Source organism: Drosophila rhopaloa, unplaced genomic scaffold, assembly GCF_018152115.1.
Source record: "Drosophila rhopaloa isolate 14029-0021.01 unplaced genomic scaffold, ASM1815211v1 contig_69, whole genome shotgun sequence".
Lineage (NCBI taxonomy): Eukaryota > Metazoa > Arthropoda > Insecta > Diptera > Drosophilidae > Drosophila > Drosophila rhopaloa.
In genome coordinates, this window is record NW_025335166.1 from 1,943,259 (window position 1) to 1,961,840 (window position 18,582).

Below are 18,582 nucleotides of genomic sequence, written 5' to 3' on the forward strand. Positions count from 1 at the left end.
AATGTAATATAATCTATCACCTTAAATTCTGATAGAAACTTGCCTCACATACCCTTCGTTTCCCTTAATCAGTGGACACGGAAAAATTAGTGGGGAAAACACTTTCCAGCCCAAAGGGAACTAGCGGCACTTCAACTTGTGTCTTACGTCGTGTTAACATTACAAAATTTATACCATCAGCCAGCGGGTGGCAAATGGCGGCCAACACCTCCAGCCAGAGCTGTCTCGTGCCTTATCCTTTGGCAAGCATCAGCCATTAATCAGGACGAGTTCCAGGACTCGGCTGCCGCAGATTCCCCCTCCTCAGCCCCGCTTCCATCCGCATAATTGTCCGTCAAGTGGTGCCCGCTTATCACTTGCTCCATTGAACGCTCGCCGCGGCGTCTGGCATAAATATCACTTAAATCAGTTGACTTAGCCGGAGCGAGGATATATATGCCATGGCAAGTCAGCTGCCCAGGACATATCAACTTGTAATTGTGACAATTGCTGTCAACAAAGCGCTGGCAGGAGCTGGTGTGAGGCGAAGATGTTGCAGGAAACAGGAAGCCAGACAAGGACTGCTTTGCCAGGACCCTTTTTCCATCTATTTCCCACTTTTCACCCACACTCGCAGTCTGTTTTTTCTTTCACGCTGACAATTTTTGACAAAATAAGATAAATGACTTCGTTTTTTGGTTGGGCGAAAATTTCGGTGGGTCGCTTGGGAGCAAAAGAGATAATAAATGCCCAAAATTACAAAATTTCAAATTTTCGGATCCATACAAAACATTTTTCTGAAATTCAGAAAATGTGTATTTTATGTAAAATAAAATCCGAAATTGAATTATATATTATTGAATTAGATTGAAAGTTTATGAAAATATGTCTGGAACCATTCTCAAAATGACACTTACCCTTATATAAATATTAAATTTGAAGCCTTTAATTTTAAAGCTTAAGTTTGAAAAGCCAAAGTTTTTTAAAATTCTCAATACAATTACTTAGTGATTAATTTGAGGTAACAAAAATGAATTGTTTAATTAATAGAGCGTTGATTACAACGCTCAAGCAAAAATGTTAAATCTAATTTATTAAAATAATATGACAATTTTTTGAGACCAAAAGCATTTAAAGAATGTTTTTACGGAAACATAAGTGAAATATTTATAATGCCCAGTTTATAAAACTGATAGACATAGACAATATTTAAATGCACTGAAGCGAATGAAAATAATGTTGTAATATATTTGGGAGAACATTACTTGAAAAGCATTCACGGAATCGCACTCCCACCATTTTTGGGGTAACGCGTCAACAATAAATTCGCGATTTCACTCAGTTTGTTGACTCCATCCGCTCTTCTCCAGTTTTGGCTGGCTTCTTTTCTCCATCCAGGCAGCCAGGGAACGGCTACCATCTATGCTCAATGGTTAGTATTTTTATCCTTTTTTGCTATGTGGACCATTGACTAAGCCAAACAAAGTCTGATGCTCGAATTTATTATGCTCACTCCAATTGCCGGCTGGACTCGCTCTTTTTTTCCTTTTTGGTTTTTGTCTTTGCGTTTTTTATGTGCTCTCGCCTTTTTTAATTCAATTTATTTTTGGATTTATACGTATTTATGCACATGGGATTCATTTCCGCTTACGGTTTTCTAACTTTTTCGCGATCTAGGGAAAAAAATCTACTTTTTTGAGCGCGCTCGTTTTAATGAAAATTGATGCAGCAAGAGTGCGCAAAGGTTATTGGCGTGCCTAAATTAATGTCGTGGTATCAGGATATCTGGTGGCCATGGGGCCTGGGTGACCCTGAAGCAAAATCTGGGATCCGCATTGTGTTCAATAAAATTTTGACATTTCTTAATTGAATTCCGCTGCACAAAGTTTTGAGCGATGGCGAACTCGAACAAAAGCCAACAAACCAAAAATCAAATTACAACAAAAGTCGGGCCAGCAATGAAATTTTAACCACAGCCCACATACCCGCACATACCCATAGCTGTATATATTTGCACGTACCTGATCAGCACATGGGCAAAATTGTATAACTTCATTAAATAATTGCGCGACCCAAAATGCAGCGGCAGAAGCCGCAAGGACCCAAGAGCAGCGTTGTCCTGGCAAACTTTTCGAAGGCATCGCTAACTGGCAAAAGACGGACAGACCGGCAGGTAAGAAGGCAACTTACCACCTGAAACTCCGGCACGAACAAGCCACCAAAAGTCCCAATCCTGCTCCTGTTCCTGTTCCTGTTTTACTCCGTTTTGTTCTGGTCTTTTCCGGTTTTGCTCTGGCATGTGTAGCAAATGCTCAAATATTGAATTTTGCGATTTTCCATCGAACATTTTTCGGGTTGTGTTCGTGTTTCGTGGCCTTCAGGGGATAAATGAGGTGGGGCTTGCTATACTTGTAGTCAATTAGGCAATATAACCAACGATATTTGAGTAGCTGTTCGGAAAATAGTTTGGCACTAATGCAGTGGCAGCAGAAAGGAACGAGAATTGAAAGAAGGGTGTTGTGAGTTTTTAACAGTCTAAGCTAATTATTATTAGTTTTTAAAATGGTTTTGAAGGGTTTCAGTTTTTCAATTGATCTTGTTTAACAAAAATAGGAAGATGCTTTTTTTAATTGGCTTTTTTGTAGCTCAGAAAAATCTAGAAAACTAATACAGAAGCTAACTCCCTATATTTATTATTAGTTATTTAAAACATATTAAAACTCATTCTAATTAAACTAAAATCATTGAATTCAACCACATAATCTTTGTTTAATATTATTAATTTATTTCCTGCAGTCTCACACTTCGTTAAAACAATTAAAATCTCAACATTATTAAGTGCATATTGAACAAATAATTCGTACCTACGCAACCAATATGCATATGTAAAGCAGCATTTTTATCATCAGTGCAATAATTTACAAATTATCAACAGTTGCAGCTGGCACTCCCCGCTCAGCTCATTTACAGTAATTTTCAATAAATACGCCAGTTATCAACCGTCTGCCATCGGCCAAAGGATGTGGAAGGATGCATGGAGGTTCAGGGCCAGAGCAGTCCATAATTCGCGGCCATAATTTTAATTTTAATTGGCTTATTTTATATTTCAATTAAATGCGAGTTGCCAGCCAATAAACCCAAAACCAAAAACCAAAACGGCAAACCAAACATGTTGACAAGGTGTGAAAATATGGAAAATATTTGAAGTGAAAAGTGTGCATCAGTGTGGTCGTGTGCAGTGCTCATTAGTTCACCGGAATAAGCACACATACACATGACCAGGTTTGTTGGCTTGTATGTTTTCACGCGGTTTTACGCGGCGTATGCGTAATACATGAGAATTTATTGGGTTCCTGGGGTAATGGAGATTTTCAATAGATATTCAATTAAATATTATGGAAAAATCTTTGTGGAGTAAAAATTTCAAATTAACAATTTTAACAGATTTCATATACATATTGATTTTTTAATGTTATAAATATTTTATTCAGGACTTACACTATTTTTTCTCAGCAAGCATTCAACATGTATCAATTAATACAATTGATATAAACGATAGTCTTTAAAGAAATAACAATTTTAACTCGATAATTTAAATTTTGTAATTAAAATTAAGTTATTTGCATTGCAATTCAGAATAAAAAATTAAACTAACATTTCTAAAATCTAAATAAAGGTTGAAATTGTGCAAATGCTTTTAATCGGATTTTACCATAGTAGTAATATTATTTTTGTGTTGCAGAGTAACCACAATCCTTCCCGAGCATTGTACCCTGTTGTCCTTCGGTGTCCTTTGTAAACATGTTGACTAAACAAACCGCGGCCACTAAGGTAAACTCCCCATCTCCCAGCAATACTCGCACCCTTTGAACTGCCCATAAATGTCACGACAAAGCGCACAATAGCTTAATTTATAATTAAATTAATTGTTGTAATTACTTCATTAGCGCTCACCTTGGCGGCTTCATTAGGGTCTATTCTAAGGCTATTATAGGGCGTTAGTTGGGGATGGGACAGTTCCATTGTTACGTCCCATGTAAATGACAAAATGCGACACCACGAATTACACAATTAGGCGACGTTAACATTTAATGCGTTATGTTTACCGTTTCATTTAACTGTTTGCTTCGTTCTTCCGTTTGCCTTGTCTTCCAGTGCCGAAAATACCCCTAACTCTGGGCTGAGTAATATCTGCTTAAAGCCCGGCACGCAAGTCATAAGTTTCGTAATCGATTGTTGGCTAATAGAAAAATTCTTTGGGGGCCTTCCGAGCTATTTTACTTACCTGTTTTTCTGGGTTAATGATTGTCGTAAAGTGTTTGAGTAATGGAGGAAGCGTTTCGATAATTTTGTGTAATTAAAGCACTGCCATGAAACTTTTCTAATAATAAGTATTAAGCTAGACACATTCTTCAATATAAGGGTTAAAATGAATGTAACACTTTAGACTTAAGTCGGGAAATTTGTGTTCGATAATAAACCATAAAGGAAGCAAACTTCGGCAAGCCGAAGTTTATATACCCTTGCAGTTGTTACAAATCTATTAGATTTCGATTTCTATGCCTATATTACTAAAACAATGAGGCTATGTCGATTTTTCGCTGCATTTTGCCATCGTTTCTATGTAAGCTATATGATATTGCTGTCCGATTTTAATTTAATTAAAACCGTAATTTCATAATATTTAAATATTACCAAATTCCAAAGAACAACAAAAAAGAAAAGCAACCAAGCTATAATTGTTTTGAATTTTGTTTTCCGATTGTTCCTATGGGAGCTATATGCCCGATCTGGCTCTTTCCGTCATATATACTACCTGCAATAGAAAAACAACTTTTGGGAAAGTTTTAACCAAATAGCTTTAAAACTGAGAGACTAGTTTTGCGTAGAAACGGACGGACGGATAGACGGACATGGCTAGATCGACTCTCCTGGTGATGCTTGTCTAGAATATATACTTTAAAGGGTCGGGAATGTCTCCTTCACTGCGTTGCAAGCATTTGACTGAAATGATAACACCCTCTGCAACGGTATACACATAATAAGTTAAGGTAGTATGTAATAAAGTTGATTGTGCCCTTTTTAAAATATGGTATAAATATAAAAAAATCCATACATTTAAAAATTTTGGCCTACAGCCACAATTTTGTTTTTTTTGAAAACTTTTTTGGAAACTTTTCTAGCTAGAAATTTGGCATTCAACATGCATACCCTTGTTAAATTTTTTTTAAATTGGATTACAGTACATTTTTATAGTCTTGCCACTTGATCATAACTATCCATTTTGTGGAATTCGTATAGATGTTTTTCATGCACGTAATAGAAGCCTATTGAACGAATCTTAAGAAAAATGCATACTATTATATATTTTATGAGAATTTAGTTCAATTTATCATTTTAGTGACATTAGAATCTCACACACTGATAAGTCAAGAACCAAGATAATTTCTGGTCTTCATATATTTCCACTTTAGCTGAAATCATACTTTTTAAACAATTTGACCTTAGACCTTTAGTTAGTAATAAAATTAATATAAGTTCTTATTTTACTGCAACATTGGTAATTTAACTGATTTTCTGTTGCGAAAACTTGCTTGTTGTAGATATTGGTAATAATTGGTACTTTTAACTTTCTTGTCGTTTGGAGCATTTGAGTTTATAGTAAAATAGTAAACAATAAGTAATCCAATGTATGACATTAGCTGTGTTTAATAATTGTTGGTTGGAACTATTTTACTGCAAATACGGTTGATTTTACCAAGAAATTTGGTAATGTGTACCAAAAATTTTTTTTGTTATTTAAAATATTTACGTCCAAATCGATTTGGTTGATAAAAAAATGTTTTATTCCAGCTTTTTTCCAAATCCAATAAAATTCGGTTGGGTCGTTTGCCATTTCTCGCTTCCCCTTGCATTGATTCATCAAACATTTACAAACATGGACCATTCAATTAAAATTTGTTGACCATATTAACTAAAACGTCAATCGACAGAAACCCGTTTGCCAGCCAACCAAAGCGAGTATGTGCCACCCCCTTTTTCCCGCCACCCCCTGGCTTTTCCACCGCCCCCGCCGCCCGCGTCGTGAAAAACTCAACGAAGCAAAGAGAGCGCAGCGCTTAAGAGAGCGATTCCCAGCACGTGGCTTTCGAAAGAAAAATAAAAACTGTGCCGCGAGAGGGAGAGCGCGAGAGAGAGCGGAAAATGGGAGAGCACGGTGAGCATTTTTCTTTTTCCCCAAGTAGTGTTTTCTTTCTGTTGCTTTTGCCGCCCGATTCGTAAACAAATTCTGCGATTGGCCGAGCCAGCTGCTGGGGGAAATCGCTCTTTCCCTCTATGTATCCGCATCTCGGTGTCTGTGTGTAGTTTTTTGCGCCACGTTTTCCTCTTATTAACGCGTTTTTATACCCTTGCAGAGGGTATTATAATTTTGGTGAAGTTTGTAACGCAGTGAAGGAGACGTTTCCGACCCCATAAAGTTATATATTCTTGATCAGGATCATAGGGGTCGTATAGCATGTCCGTCTGTCCGTCTGTCCGTCTGTCCGTCTGTTTCAATACCGTTTGCGAGCTCAGTTTAAAAGCTAGCGATCTGAAACTTTCACAATCGTCCTAAAACATGTGTACGCAGATCAAGTTTGAAAATCGCCCCGATCGGACGTCTATATCCTATAGCTTCCATAGGAACAATTGGATATATTTGCAAGAATTTATGATATTTCGCGCAGTGTAAAGCTATTGACATTAATCTTTACAAATCGTATTTTTTATGCATACCTTGATCAGGGTAAAGCGCGTGACGATCGGACGTCTATATCCTATAGCTCCCATAGGAACAATAGGGTAAAATCGGTTAACATTTAATGATTTTTAGGATATTTCGCGCAGTGTAAAAGCTATTGACATAAATCTTTCCAAATCTTATTTTTTATGCGTACCTTGATCAGGGTAAAGCGCGTGACGATCGGACGTCTATATCCTATAGCTCCCATAGGAACAATAGGGTAAATCGGTCCAAATTTGATGTTTTTCGAATATTTCGCGATGTGTAAAAGCTATTGCTGTACATTTTTTCAAATCGTTTTTTATGCATTCCTTCATCAAGGTAAAAGCGCGTGCCGATCGGACGTCTATATCCTATAGCTCCCATAGGAACAATAGGGTGAAATCGCTCCAAATTTAATGATTATCAGAATATTTCGCGAGTGTGTAAGCTACTAACATAAATTTTTCAATTCTTATTTATTTACGCATATCTTGATTAGGGTAAAGCGCTTGCCGCTCGAAGTCTATATCTTAAAGGAGATAGGAAAATTGTTAAAGGCTGCGAAGTTCCCTTTTGTATATGACATTTTGGTATAAAGCATTGACTTGAAACGATGCAAATTAGTTTATTATGTTACCTTATTCCTTTGTACTTTTTCTTTTGATTTCGTCAAGTCTGGGGTATTAAACTTCGGCTTGTTGTCGTTGTGATTGGGTTTGGGTGCTGCAGCGGTGTGTGTGTGTGCGGAAAATGGAAAATTGCCTATGCGCCAGCCCCAAACTATGCGAAATGAGTGTAATGAGCGAATGCCAGAATGAGAGGCAGCCAGCGCCGCTCGCCAGCTTGCGTCCCATTCGCACATTACACATACGCCGCGTTATCTATGTATGAAATATCTTTTTTGCCTCTGCCTTAGTTTTACCCCCCTCAAATTTGTTTTTTTCTTGGCTTTTCTAACTGCGTTGCCGTTGGCCGAAGCCGAGGCTGAGGCCTGGAAAATACAACAAAAAATCGAGGCTCTGTTAATGTTTTTTGCGTGTTTATGTTAATCGGCGACGCTGGCAGCGACAGAGCTTTGCTTAGATGCATGCCCCAAAAATAAAGAAAAAACCCCCCTATATATACCCATATGTATGTACTTGCTCTCGGTGCGTTTTGTTTTTTTATGCATTTACTGGGCACACCAGTTTTGTGTTTTTGTTTGCCTGCGGATTGCTTGCTCTTTTCCTTTGGCCATTTTTTATCTGACGTGGAAATGGAAAACTGTACTTGCCAGAGGGAGATAGTTGGCGGTGGCAAGAAAGCCATGGCCGTTTTTTAATTGCAATTTTTCATTAATTAAAATTTGCTTAGTTTGCATTTGAAAAGCATTGCGCCCTGAGAAAAAAACGGAAATTTGTATGGATTTATTGTGATTGAAGGTGCAGCAAATTGAATGTGTTTTCCGTTCAGTCTATATGGGCTGTAAGTGAATTTTAGAGGGTGTTTCAGGGGACAAAGGACGGACGGAGAGTGGAGGCAGGCTTTGATGGATGCACCGATTCTGCCGGATTATGGCCCAGGAAACTGCAATTACTGTTCACCGATTGCAAAGCAAATATTTTTGGTTTATCGTGGTCAATATTTTAAGGGAAAATAATTTTATTTTCTAATTTAGCACCACTAGCCAAGACTCACTCTCTTGAAATAAAGGAAAAAAATTTATACACTAATTAGTAAATAATATTTAATTGGATTTCTGGGAAAATCTATGTTAATTAAGAGTTCTTAGGACATTATATTTTAAATAATAATAAATAAATAGGTCAAGGATAAAAAAGAACCACATTATGGCTTTACTAAAAAAACTTATTTAAAATCCAATTTCAAAACATATTATTGTAGTATTTTTGGGAGTTCAATAGTACAATGCTTATATGTAGTGATGAACTCCTGAGCTATACTTTTAAATATTAACTATTTTTTAAATGATTTTAAGCCTAATTGGACACAAAAATCTTTAGTTTAATTTTACTTTAATTTTATTTCATCTACTTTTTAATATTATTTTGTTGTAAATTGTATAATTGAGATCGAAAAATTTGTTTAATTATATTGTATTAAAATAGAATATAACGCAAATTTACATGAAACAACAGCTAACCCTAGACTTTTTAATATTTTTGTATTATTATTTATTTAATTTGTATGTTTTTTCCTATATAAAATATAAACATTTTTTAATCCCGTAACATAGACTCCAAATTTTCCAAATTGAAACCATTTCCTTTTAACAATTTTTTACCATATACTTTTTCCCCTATTCCGGCTTTTACCTTTTGCTCGTTTTACCCCTTATGCAATTCATGTTGCCCACTAATTTGTGTGTGTTCGGAGCCTTTTCATGCTGAGTTCCGTTTACTAGCTAACGGCAATTAATGATATGGCCACAGAGTCACAGCCACGTCAAATGACAAGCTCTGGGAAAATGCACTCCAACTAACGGAAAAAGAGACATAGACGGGGCTATATGGGGGGAGGTTCGCCAAACACCCAACCCGAGGCGGACCCATCCCCGGTGGATCCCACTCGACAGCCAACCAATGCATGAAAACGCATTTTCCCCAACGAAAAGTCAAAAAGTGCGTAGCGCAGACCACCCACCAATACTCACGCGCAGTCACACACACATAGACAGAGATGTGGAAGAGGGAATGCGATTGGTGGAAAGCCAAAAGGAGCAGAAAAAACTCTAACACATAAACTGGATGTAGGGGGTGGGTCAGGAGCGACCGCAACAATACAAAAGTCAAATTAGTGGAAAATGCAAATGCACGGCGAAAAAATGGACCACAACAAAAAACGCACACCAAAAAAAACGGTGCAAAAAATGTGTGACACTAGAAAATATAGACATTGGATCGCTATGTACAGGGCTGGGAAATTAGAGTGGGCCTGGAGTCTGGGTGGAGTAACAAAAGTGTTGCGGCCGAACAAAATGGAACATTTTGTTTCCATATTATAATTACACAGCTCGGAGCGTCCTGTGACAAAACTGCTGCATGCTTTCGAGCGCTTTTTTATGTATATGATTTCGGTGGATATTTTTGCATAAAGTCAATTTTTGATAGACAGATTGCTTGATTTTCATCGACATTTAGCTGCACCTTGTCAGCCATTACGGCTTTGTTCTTGTTGCCGATTTTCCTAATTGATTTTTAGCGCAAATTTATTTTTTGCTGACTGCTTTTCCGTTGTGTTTTTGGCCTTTAAATTTTTTCAGTACTAAAAGTTTCCGTTTGCTTCTTTTATGGCAAAGCTGTCATAGCTATGAAACCGTAAGCGTAAACATAATTTAATACCAACAAATATTTTCACTCGCCTCGCCAAGTACATTTAAGCATATGGTTAACTATTTGTTTTGTATCAGAATAAAAATCTGCAAATTAAACGACGTGTTTGCATAAGCCAAACAACATAAAATCTGCAACAAGGCTAGAATTTTATTATGTAAAATACCAAAAATTTTTCTTCAATCAGAACTGTTAAGTACTTAAATAAAATTCAATTATATTGTTTTATTAATGTTTAATTAAAAAGCAAATGCCCATTTAAAATTTCCTTTTTTTAACACAGTTGTAAAAACATAAACAAATAATATTTAAGAGATATTATTTAAAAATGTATAATACTAAGAATTAAATATTAAATTCCCCAAAAAGTAGGCCTACTTGATAAGCTTCGTTCCTGTTTCTGGTTTATCTTATCATTAATTCGAGGACAAACAGTAGCACCGGGAAGAAGTAAATTCACTTTTAATCTATTTGAACAGATCTTCGAGCGTTGACGCCTTTCAGTATATTCGCTGTTATTTGCATAATAATTAGAGCTCATTATTCAGAAAATGTTTATTTACCTGCGAACTCTGCTTATCACCAGGCGCACAGCTGGTGGATAACCCGAAGCAATCTGAGCTGAACAACATAATATAACAACAAGAATTTCAGTAACGAAAACCAGCAAATGCATAGGGGCTTATCAAGGAAATGGAAAATGCCAAGGCACTATTGGCCAAGTTCAAAGCCGATATCGTATGCATTTGACAAGGTCACCAAAGTGTTACATTCATTTATTTGCACAACTGCAGACTGGGGGCGAAATCATTTACAAACGGGGCGTATACTTAATGGCAAGTTCCAACTGTTTTATCATCTGCTGGAACGCGGCCTTTTATTTATTTAATTAGCTTTAGCTTTAGTTGTCTTGGCTGATATTAGGTGTGGGTGGCATTATCGAGTTAGCCCAGTTGAGTGCTGGCTACGTAGCCGAAAGGTATGGCCAAAATGTTTAGCCGCTTTCTAATCTCGCTTGTGCTGCTGGCACCTGCTGTTCTGGCCTACTTCGAGGGCTGCGATAACACCTACAACCTGAGTCCGGGAACCATCTACGTGGAGTCGCCCTACTATCCCAACAATTATCCTGGCGGAACGTCCTGTCGGTACAAGTTCAACGCGCCCGTGGACTATTACATTCAAGTCCAATGCACCGTAGGACTACCATCGGTGGGGCATTACCATGATATCTGATTTTTATAGTTGACTAAACATAAATCATTTTTCGGTGTCACTCTTAGAGTGGCGGTTCGTGCACCACCGATAACTTTTGGATGGACACAGAAGGCGATCTTCTTATGCGAGGTGCCGAAAATTTCTGCGGCTCTGGATCCTTCTCGCGGGAGTCCCTCTTCACGGAATTGGTTTTCGCCTATATTTCCAAGGGAACTTCGGGGGGAAACTTCAAGTGTACCTTGACCACCACCAAACAGAACTGCAACTGCGGCTGGTCCGCCAGTTCACGGATTGCCAACGGCCAGCAGGCGTCGGCTAACGAATTTCCCAGCATGGTGGCCCTCAAGGATGTGACCATGCCTCAGGCATCCTTCTGCGGCGGAACCATAGGTGAGCTTACTAATCTATTCAAATAAATTTGACTTAGTATTCCATACAAAAATTATAAATACAAAAAATATAATAATACTTATGACATAATTCGAATAAACATTAAGTCTGAATATCTTACTATTTATTCAAATTCGATTTTTTATTATATTCTTTCAGTGGCCCATCGTTATATCTTGACTGCTGCCCATTGTGTTTATCTGGTGTCCCAAGCTACAAATATTGTGGCTATTGTAGGAACAAATGATCTGCAAAATCGTAAGTTTACAAAGAATAATTTAACTTAAAGTAAATGTATTCATGATATTACTTATAAAAAACATTAAGACAAATATTAATATTTAGTTTCGAATGATCTCATATTTCTTATTTATTTTAACCCATGTCAACGCCCTATTTAAGCTGCCAATTCACGGTACTACCGACAATATAATATACAGCAGATGATTCTCCATGAACGTTACGTGTATGAACCAAATATCAATAATGATATTGCCGTTTTGATAACCGCCACCAATATTCTATGGTCCCGCGGTGTGGGTCCCATCTGTCTGCCGCCTGTTGGAACGTGAGCTTAGGTTTTAAGTTTAAAGACCTGTTTATTTTAACAAGATATTTCGACTAGGTCATCTTTATTTACCTATGAAACCGTCGATGTGATCGGCTTTGGAACGCTCTTCTTTGCCGGACCCACTTCTTCCAGTCTGCAGAAGATCAATCTGAATGTGGTCACCAATCAGGACTGCCAGACCGAATATAACCAAGCCACCATATACACTGGCCAGATGTGCACATACGATTATTCGGGCACGGGACGCGATTCCTGCCAGTTCGATTCCGGTGGTCCAGTCATCCTCCGAAAATCCAAGCAGTTTTTGGTCGGAGTAATCAGTTTTGGGAAGAGTTGTGCGGAAACTCAATATCCGATGGGTGTAAACACCAGAATAACATCGTATATAAGTTGGATACGCCAAAAGATTGGAAATTCTAACTGTGTGGTCAGCTTCTAATGGAAATAAATTGTATGGATTAAAAACTTAATTTATTGAGAGGTGGCTGCCTACTTATTTAACTTTGGAAGGATTCTATTTTTATACCGTTACTCGTAGAGTAAAGGGTATATTGTATTCTATAAAGTATATATATTCTTGATCAGGGTCACTAGCCGGTCGATATAGCCATGTCCGTCTGTCCGTTGTCCGTCTGTCTGTCCGTTGTCTGTCGTCCGTATGACGCTGAGATCTCGGAACTATAAAGCTGAGATTGGCATTTTGATGGATTCTAGGAGTTCCTTGCAGCGAGTTTGTTTAAAAGGTGCCACGCCCCTTTAACGCCCACAATCGCTTATATACGATACATTTAAATATTTCGGAAAAGTAAAATGCGTTTTATTGTGTTTATCAATACCTTCGAATGTGGTTTTTCAATCGGCTTCGTTAAAAGTTTGGTGTCGTTTTTCCACTCCCTCTCCTTTCCTGGTAAGGTTCTATTCCCCTTTCTTTTTTTATTTGCGTATGTTAACATCGAAAAAATAGACTGTCAAACCAAAATTGGTTTACATTAAAAATATATACATTAAAAAAACCACACAACTAAACTGATAAATTTTAAATAAATGACTTCAAAAAAATTTTTTTTTAATTTCACAAATTTTAAAATACAAATTTGTTTTACTTTTTGTAAATGCTTCGTTATCACAATAAACCCCATGCAATATTTGATCAGATCTGTAATTTTATATATTTCTCTGAGTGCATTTAAGAACCAAGCCAATTGTATTATATTTCCTCACCTTGACTTCAATATTCTATTTGATCAAAATATTTGCAATTCTTAAATATTTAAGATTTTGTTGTACCTTATCAGTTAAAGTGGCCATATATAAGCTGAGCAGAAGCTTCATTGCGTTTACAGACGTAATTGCTACATTCCCATCATGTACGAAATTAAGGTTTTCGGCGCTTCTTGTGCTGTTATTAATCAGTTTAGCTTGTGGCCAACAACAGTGCACCAGATTCTATGATTTGCAGCCAAATCGAGCCATTAATATAACCAGCTTTAATTTTCCCGGAGCTATACCAAGTGGTACTAACTGTCGATTTCGCTTGAAAGCCCCCCGCAATCATGTGATATATTTAAATTGTCGCTTTGAGTTGGTAAGTAGTGTTTTTTGACTCTCATAATAACGAGTACATAGTTTCTTATATAAAATCTTATAAAATATTAGGTAACAGACTTATAGTAAATATACAACTATTTTATGGTGATAATATTTGGCAATCCCATATTAAACCTATTCCTGTTTAGTTCCCCGACACTTGTGGATCGGAGTTCCTGTTCATCTCCCGTGATGGCGACCTGCAGTTTCGGGATGGCGAGCGTTACTGCCGCATGGGGCAGGTCAACCGAATATCCAACTTCCAGACCATGGCCTTCGCCTACTACTCGAGCAGTCCGCAGACCCAGCAGCGCTCCAGACTCAGCTGCCAAGCGGTGGCCCGTCCGGCGCCCTGCGACTGCGGCTGGTCCTTTCCGACGCGGATTGCCAACGGGATGGAGGCGGGCAAGCACGAGTTCCCCTCCATGGTGGGCATCCGGGACCTGGCCTCCAACCTACCCGTCTTCTGCGGCGGGAGCATTGTCAGCGACCGGTACATCATGACCGCTGCCCACTGTACCGCTCGCCAACCGGTGGCCAGTCGCCTTTTGGCGTTGGTCGGGCAGCATGACTTGAGCTCCGGTAAGCTATTTACTATTTTAATAAGATAAATTCTTAACATTTTTTAATGAACTAGTTCACATAACAACATTTCTTATTTGCAGTAATTCATACTATTTACTATTTAAATAAGATAAATTCTCCAATTTTTTAATGACCTATTTTACATAACAACATTTCTTATTTGCAGTAATTTTCACTCAGTAAAAATTATAAATCTAACCAGTTCTACAGTTATATTCCTCAGACAGACAATTTTAGATTTAACTTACTGAAAAGTAAACTGTAAATCTTAAGTATTACATTACGCTATGGTAACACAGGGCAACATAAGTCTTGTGCTGGGTCAAACGCATTTTATTATGATATATTAGAATTTTCTAAGCATAGTTTTGACTTAACCTTTAAGCTCTAGTACTTATAACGGTTTTTATTTGTTTGTTTGATTACAACTTTACGAATGATAGACCATTTATTTATTTCTCTCTTTTAACAGCTAGTATAAAATGTATGTAATTAATATATTTTATAGGTAGGGAATCGATCTATGCCGCTCAATATCGCATTCAAAATATAGTAAACCATCCTGGTTACATGGAAACCGCGTCTGGCAATATAAATGACATAGCTCTCCTCCAGACGCTAACGCCCATGGAATGGTCTCGAGGAGTGGCTCCCGTTTGTCTTCCCATTCGACAAGCGTAAGTTAAGATCCTGCAGAATGTTGAACACTTCAATGTAATTTTCCCTTAGAGACAGCAACTTCAACTACCAGAATGTAGATATAATTGGATGGGGAACACTGGGCTTTGCCGCCTCCAAATCGAACACCCTGCAAAAGGCCACCCTGCTGACCATGGACAATGCCGTGTGCCGAGGTCGGTTCAACTCCAGCATATCCGCCAGCCAGTTATGCACCTACGATGCCGGAGGCAGGGGCCAGGACTCGTGTCAGTACGACTCCGGTGGCCCGGTGATCCTGCGGCAGCGGGAGCGCATGTTCCAGCTGGGCGTGATCAGTTTTGGCCGCGCCTGCGGTCAGCCCTTCGGCATTGGGGTCAACACTCGGGTCACATCGCACCTCAACTGGATGTGGCGCTATTTGGACGGAGGGGTGTGTGTGCGTTAGGGATGTCCACCTGATGATTGAACATATACATGCACAGAGAGAAAAATAGCACCCTAATATGTCATTGACTAAAAACTTTGTTTTAATGTAAACGATCAATGTTGTTTACAAATTTTGAAAAAACATGGTATTGACATTTAAACTTGTGACAGTTTATTAAAAATAAATGTTATAAATTTAAATGCAATATATACAAGAAATAACTTGTTGTTTTCCCTGTGTACACGCATAGCTTAAACTTATATTTCCCACAGAGTCATTCCTTAACCGACCTCCTTGCAGTTGCCTCAGGCATTTGTCGACGTTGTCTTGAGTTTGGCAAAGTGTTGACAAAGGCCTTAATTTGCATTTAAATTAAAAAGCAGTGACATGTTTCTGCCTACATTTAAACAACGCACAAGCTCTGCAGCCCCGCACTAACCAATCATACCCCGCTGGCCATCAAAACCGCCAGGCATAGTTCTTTGTACGCAATAAAGTTTTATCAAATACTCTACCAGGAAAAAGGTATACCTATTATTCCGACTCCGTTTCAAGGTATTTGAAAAAGTTCCAATCATTGAGTACTATTACTATTCTCTAGTTATCCAAATTAATCAACCACTCTGATTTTTTAAGATGAGGCATGGTCCCTACATTAAACCAAATAATTGGCAAATATTGCCAATTCAAATAACTATAATTCCAGAATAAAATGAAGAAATTATGGAAAAGCGGAAAATATCCTTTAACGGGTAATAAAGTGTACAAAGTTCGACTTGGAAATGGATTCCTTTTCTTGTATATTTTGCTATTTATTGTAAAATTGCCGGCTTCACTCATAATTGTTGTTGTAATTGTGTACTAACTCAATTTCATGTCTAGCAGTTGTTGTTGTTTCCATTTGGAAGTTGCGTTAAATTCTGCCCAGGACTTATCGGGCCACCAAAGGACCTCGCACCACTGCAGCTGATGCAAAATTAATAAATGTTCATGTGACGATGGCAAATTGTGTTTTTGCTCTGTGATTTTCATTTTGGCTTTGTTGTTTAATTTACCCGAAAGTCTCAAGTCGCAATCAAATTGAATTCCTTCTGGCCGTAAATAAATTATGTTATTTGTTTTCGCAGCACACATTCTTTTTTTTCTGGTCCATCTGTTCGTAGAAATTGAAATTGAAATTTGGTCAAGCACAGTAAACATGTGCAAAAGTGTCAGCGTCTTTAAGAGCACATCAACCCACGACTTGTGATATTTTTCATTTTCGAACTAGTTTTCCCCAAAAGACAACCAAAATTTGTTCTGCCCGAGCGCCTTACTTTTATCCATTTAAAATTTTTGTGGATCCATTTTCCTGGCGAACTCAAACCGTTCTAAAATTAGCCGTTTGATCAGAAATTTTTTGGGCGGAACCACACGAACGAGATGCCCGTTTTTCCGAGGAACCTGCAATCGATGCGCCACCTGGCCAAGCGCAGTCTAACCGATGGCCGGCGCTCACTGACCACCATTTCATCGGGCCTGGAGAAGGGCCAACCACTGGGGATCGCGGGCCCGGTTCCCTGGTACAAGGATTGGCCGATGCGGGAGGAGAGCTTCGCGGCCGCGCAGCTTCTCCGCCAGAAGCAGCAGAGTCGCCAGTGGAGCAACACCGTCTCCGGCCTGGACTCGGCCATGTTCCGACCCGTGATCAAGCCGGATGAGATCGTGCCCCGGCGCAACAATGTGGTGGCCGCCCAGAATGCGGCCAAGCGGCGGAACGTCAAGTCGCGACAGTTGAGCCACTACGACGACACGAACGCCTACAGGTCGCAGCAGCAGAACTGGGAGGCCCAGCAGCAGCAGGAGGAGGAGGGGGAGCAGCCCGGTCGCGAAACGGAGGCCAAGGGGGAGGACCACGACCACGAGGAGGATCTGGAGATCCGCTCCGTCCGGGAGACCGTCTTCGGGCCGCCGGAGGACAACGCGGAGGAGGAGCGGGAGCGAGCCCGCGCCGACGAGGAGCTGCTCAGGCGGGTGGCCATCGCCTCCCAGCAGTACGAAAGTCCCAATCGGCCCTCCATCTCCCGGAAGGTCATCTCGCCGTACAACTCTTACCGCAGCCACCGCACCCGATGGGCGGAGTTCCGGCACAGCATGATATACGGCCGGTCGAGCTACTAGACGACGATGACACCCTCGATCTCCCCAGACCTCGATGGGCGTCTCCTTTCTCGGAAATCGGGTTTTATTTTCCGACTGAACTCACGTTTTCCTTTGTATGTAGGGGCTCGCGTAATTAAAGAAAGAACAAATAAATTTAGTCTTCAAAATTATATTCTGCGCTTATATTTAGTCCATTTTGTATTTATTTTAGTTATGTTTAAGCTACTGGATCTTAAAAAGTAGTCACATATTTTTCCTGAAATGACAATTATAAATTCAAAATTAAAATGTATTAAAACACAGTAGCCTTAACTTCATACATCCCAAAAACGTTTGGGATGCATTATTAGATTTAAACAATAAATAAAAATTTCATAATAGTTTTAGACAATGATCAAAATTCTAAAAAGACTGCGGGGGAAGGGAAGTTACCTTGTCCGGGGATATCAAACGCGGCCAAAAATCTGCCAGCAGCCCGGAGTGTTTGTCCATCCGGAGGTGCGTCGCACCATTCCCCTCGTTTATTTCAAAAAAAATGATCTGCCTTATAAACTGGATCTCGAGCTACTTGCCAGACCGGACTGCAGCATATCCACTCTCGAGCGGCAAAGAAGGAGCCAGGAGTACTTCCGGCAGTTTTGCAAGAGGCAGCGCAGTTGCTTCTCCGACACGTACCACTGGTCGGAGTTCCGGCGGAAGATGATCTACGGCAGTTACTAGACAGGACTATCCTCGACATTTTGGAGTTACGGAGCGGGACTAAAAACAGCCTACTGATTCGGTTTCCTGGGCGCTTTGTGGTATAAAAAGTATTTTGTTTCGATCTAATTTACAATGTCAAATCATAACAAAAGACTTTTCATACCATAAAGCATCATATGATAAAAAAGGCATCGTTAAATTATACAAATAAATTGACATAAGGTAA

The 18,582-nt window shown here is 39.1% G+C and overlaps 4 protein-coding genes across 4 annotated transcripts; all 4 read left to right on the forward strand.

Annotated features, from left to right (window-relative positions):
• Window positions 1-11,016: 11,016 nt before the first annotated feature.
• On the forward strand, window positions 11,017-12,723 carry LOC108037983 (venom serine protease). The gene is made up of 5 exons (XM_017114663.2): window positions 11,017-11,286; window positions 11,358-11,682; window positions 11,842-11,940; window positions 12,085-12,250; window positions 12,308-12,723. Exons 1-5 carry the CDS (start codon window positions 11,059-11,061, stop codon window positions 12,690-12,692), a joined length of 1,203 nt encoding a protein of 400 aa, XP_016970152.2. The 5' UTR covers window positions 11,017-11,058; the 3' UTR covers window positions 12,693-12,723.
• A 188-nt stretch (window positions 12,724-12,911) lies between these two features.
• LOC108037991 (venom serine protease) lies at window positions 12,912-15,530 on the forward strand. Its single transcript, XM_044461767.1, is given in 6 exon segments — window positions 12,912-12,983; window positions 13,577-13,642; window positions 13,644-13,838; window positions 13,990-14,422; window positions 14,934-15,102; window positions 15,155-15,530. Coding segments are annotated over 6 exon segments (1,311 nt in total).
• A 1,236-nt stretch (window positions 15,531-16,766) lies between these two features.
• Window positions 16,767-17,824, forward strand: LOC108037985. Its single transcript, XM_017114665.2, has one exon. It carries the CDS (start codon window positions 16,935-16,937, stop codon window positions 17,670-17,672), a length of 738 nt encoding a protein of 245 aa, XP_016970154.2. The 5' UTR covers window positions 16,767-16,934; the 3' UTR covers window positions 17,673-17,824.
• Window positions 17,825-17,996: 172 nt separating this feature from the next.
• Window positions 17,997-18,572, forward strand: LOC108037993. The gene has a single exon (XM_017114672.2). It carries the CDS (start codon window positions 18,045-18,047, stop codon window positions 18,372-18,374), a length of 330 nt encoding a protein of 109 aa, XP_016970161.2. The 5' UTR covers window positions 17,997-18,044; the 3' UTR covers window positions 18,375-18,572.
• Window positions 18,573-18,582: the final 10 nt, after the last annotated feature.

What these genes read in the sequence shown, in the direction of transcription:
- LOC108037985 (XM_017114665.2), top strand. Translation starts at nt 16,935, where the DNA reads ATGCCCGTTTTTCCGAGGAACCTGCAATCGATGCGCCACCTGGCCAAG.
- LOC108037993 (XM_017114672.2), top strand. Translation starts at nt 18,045, where the DNA reads ATGATCAAAATTCTAAAAAGACTGCGGGGGAAGGGAAGTTACCTTGTC.
- LOC108037983 (XM_017114663.2), top strand. Translation starts at nt 11,059, where the DNA reads ATGGCCAAAATGTTTAGCCGCTTTCTAATCTCGCTTGTGCTGCTGGCA. An exon ending in GCACCGTAGGACTACCATCG is followed by an intron (nt 11,287 to 11,357) that starts GTGGGGCATTAC and finishes TGTCACTCTTAG; the next exon opens with AGTGGCGGTTCGTGCACCAC. An exon ending in CTTCTGCGGCGGAACCATAG is followed by an intron (nt 11,683 to 11,841) that starts GTGAGCTTACTA and finishes ATATTCTTTCAG; the next exon opens with TGGCCCATCGTTATATCTTG.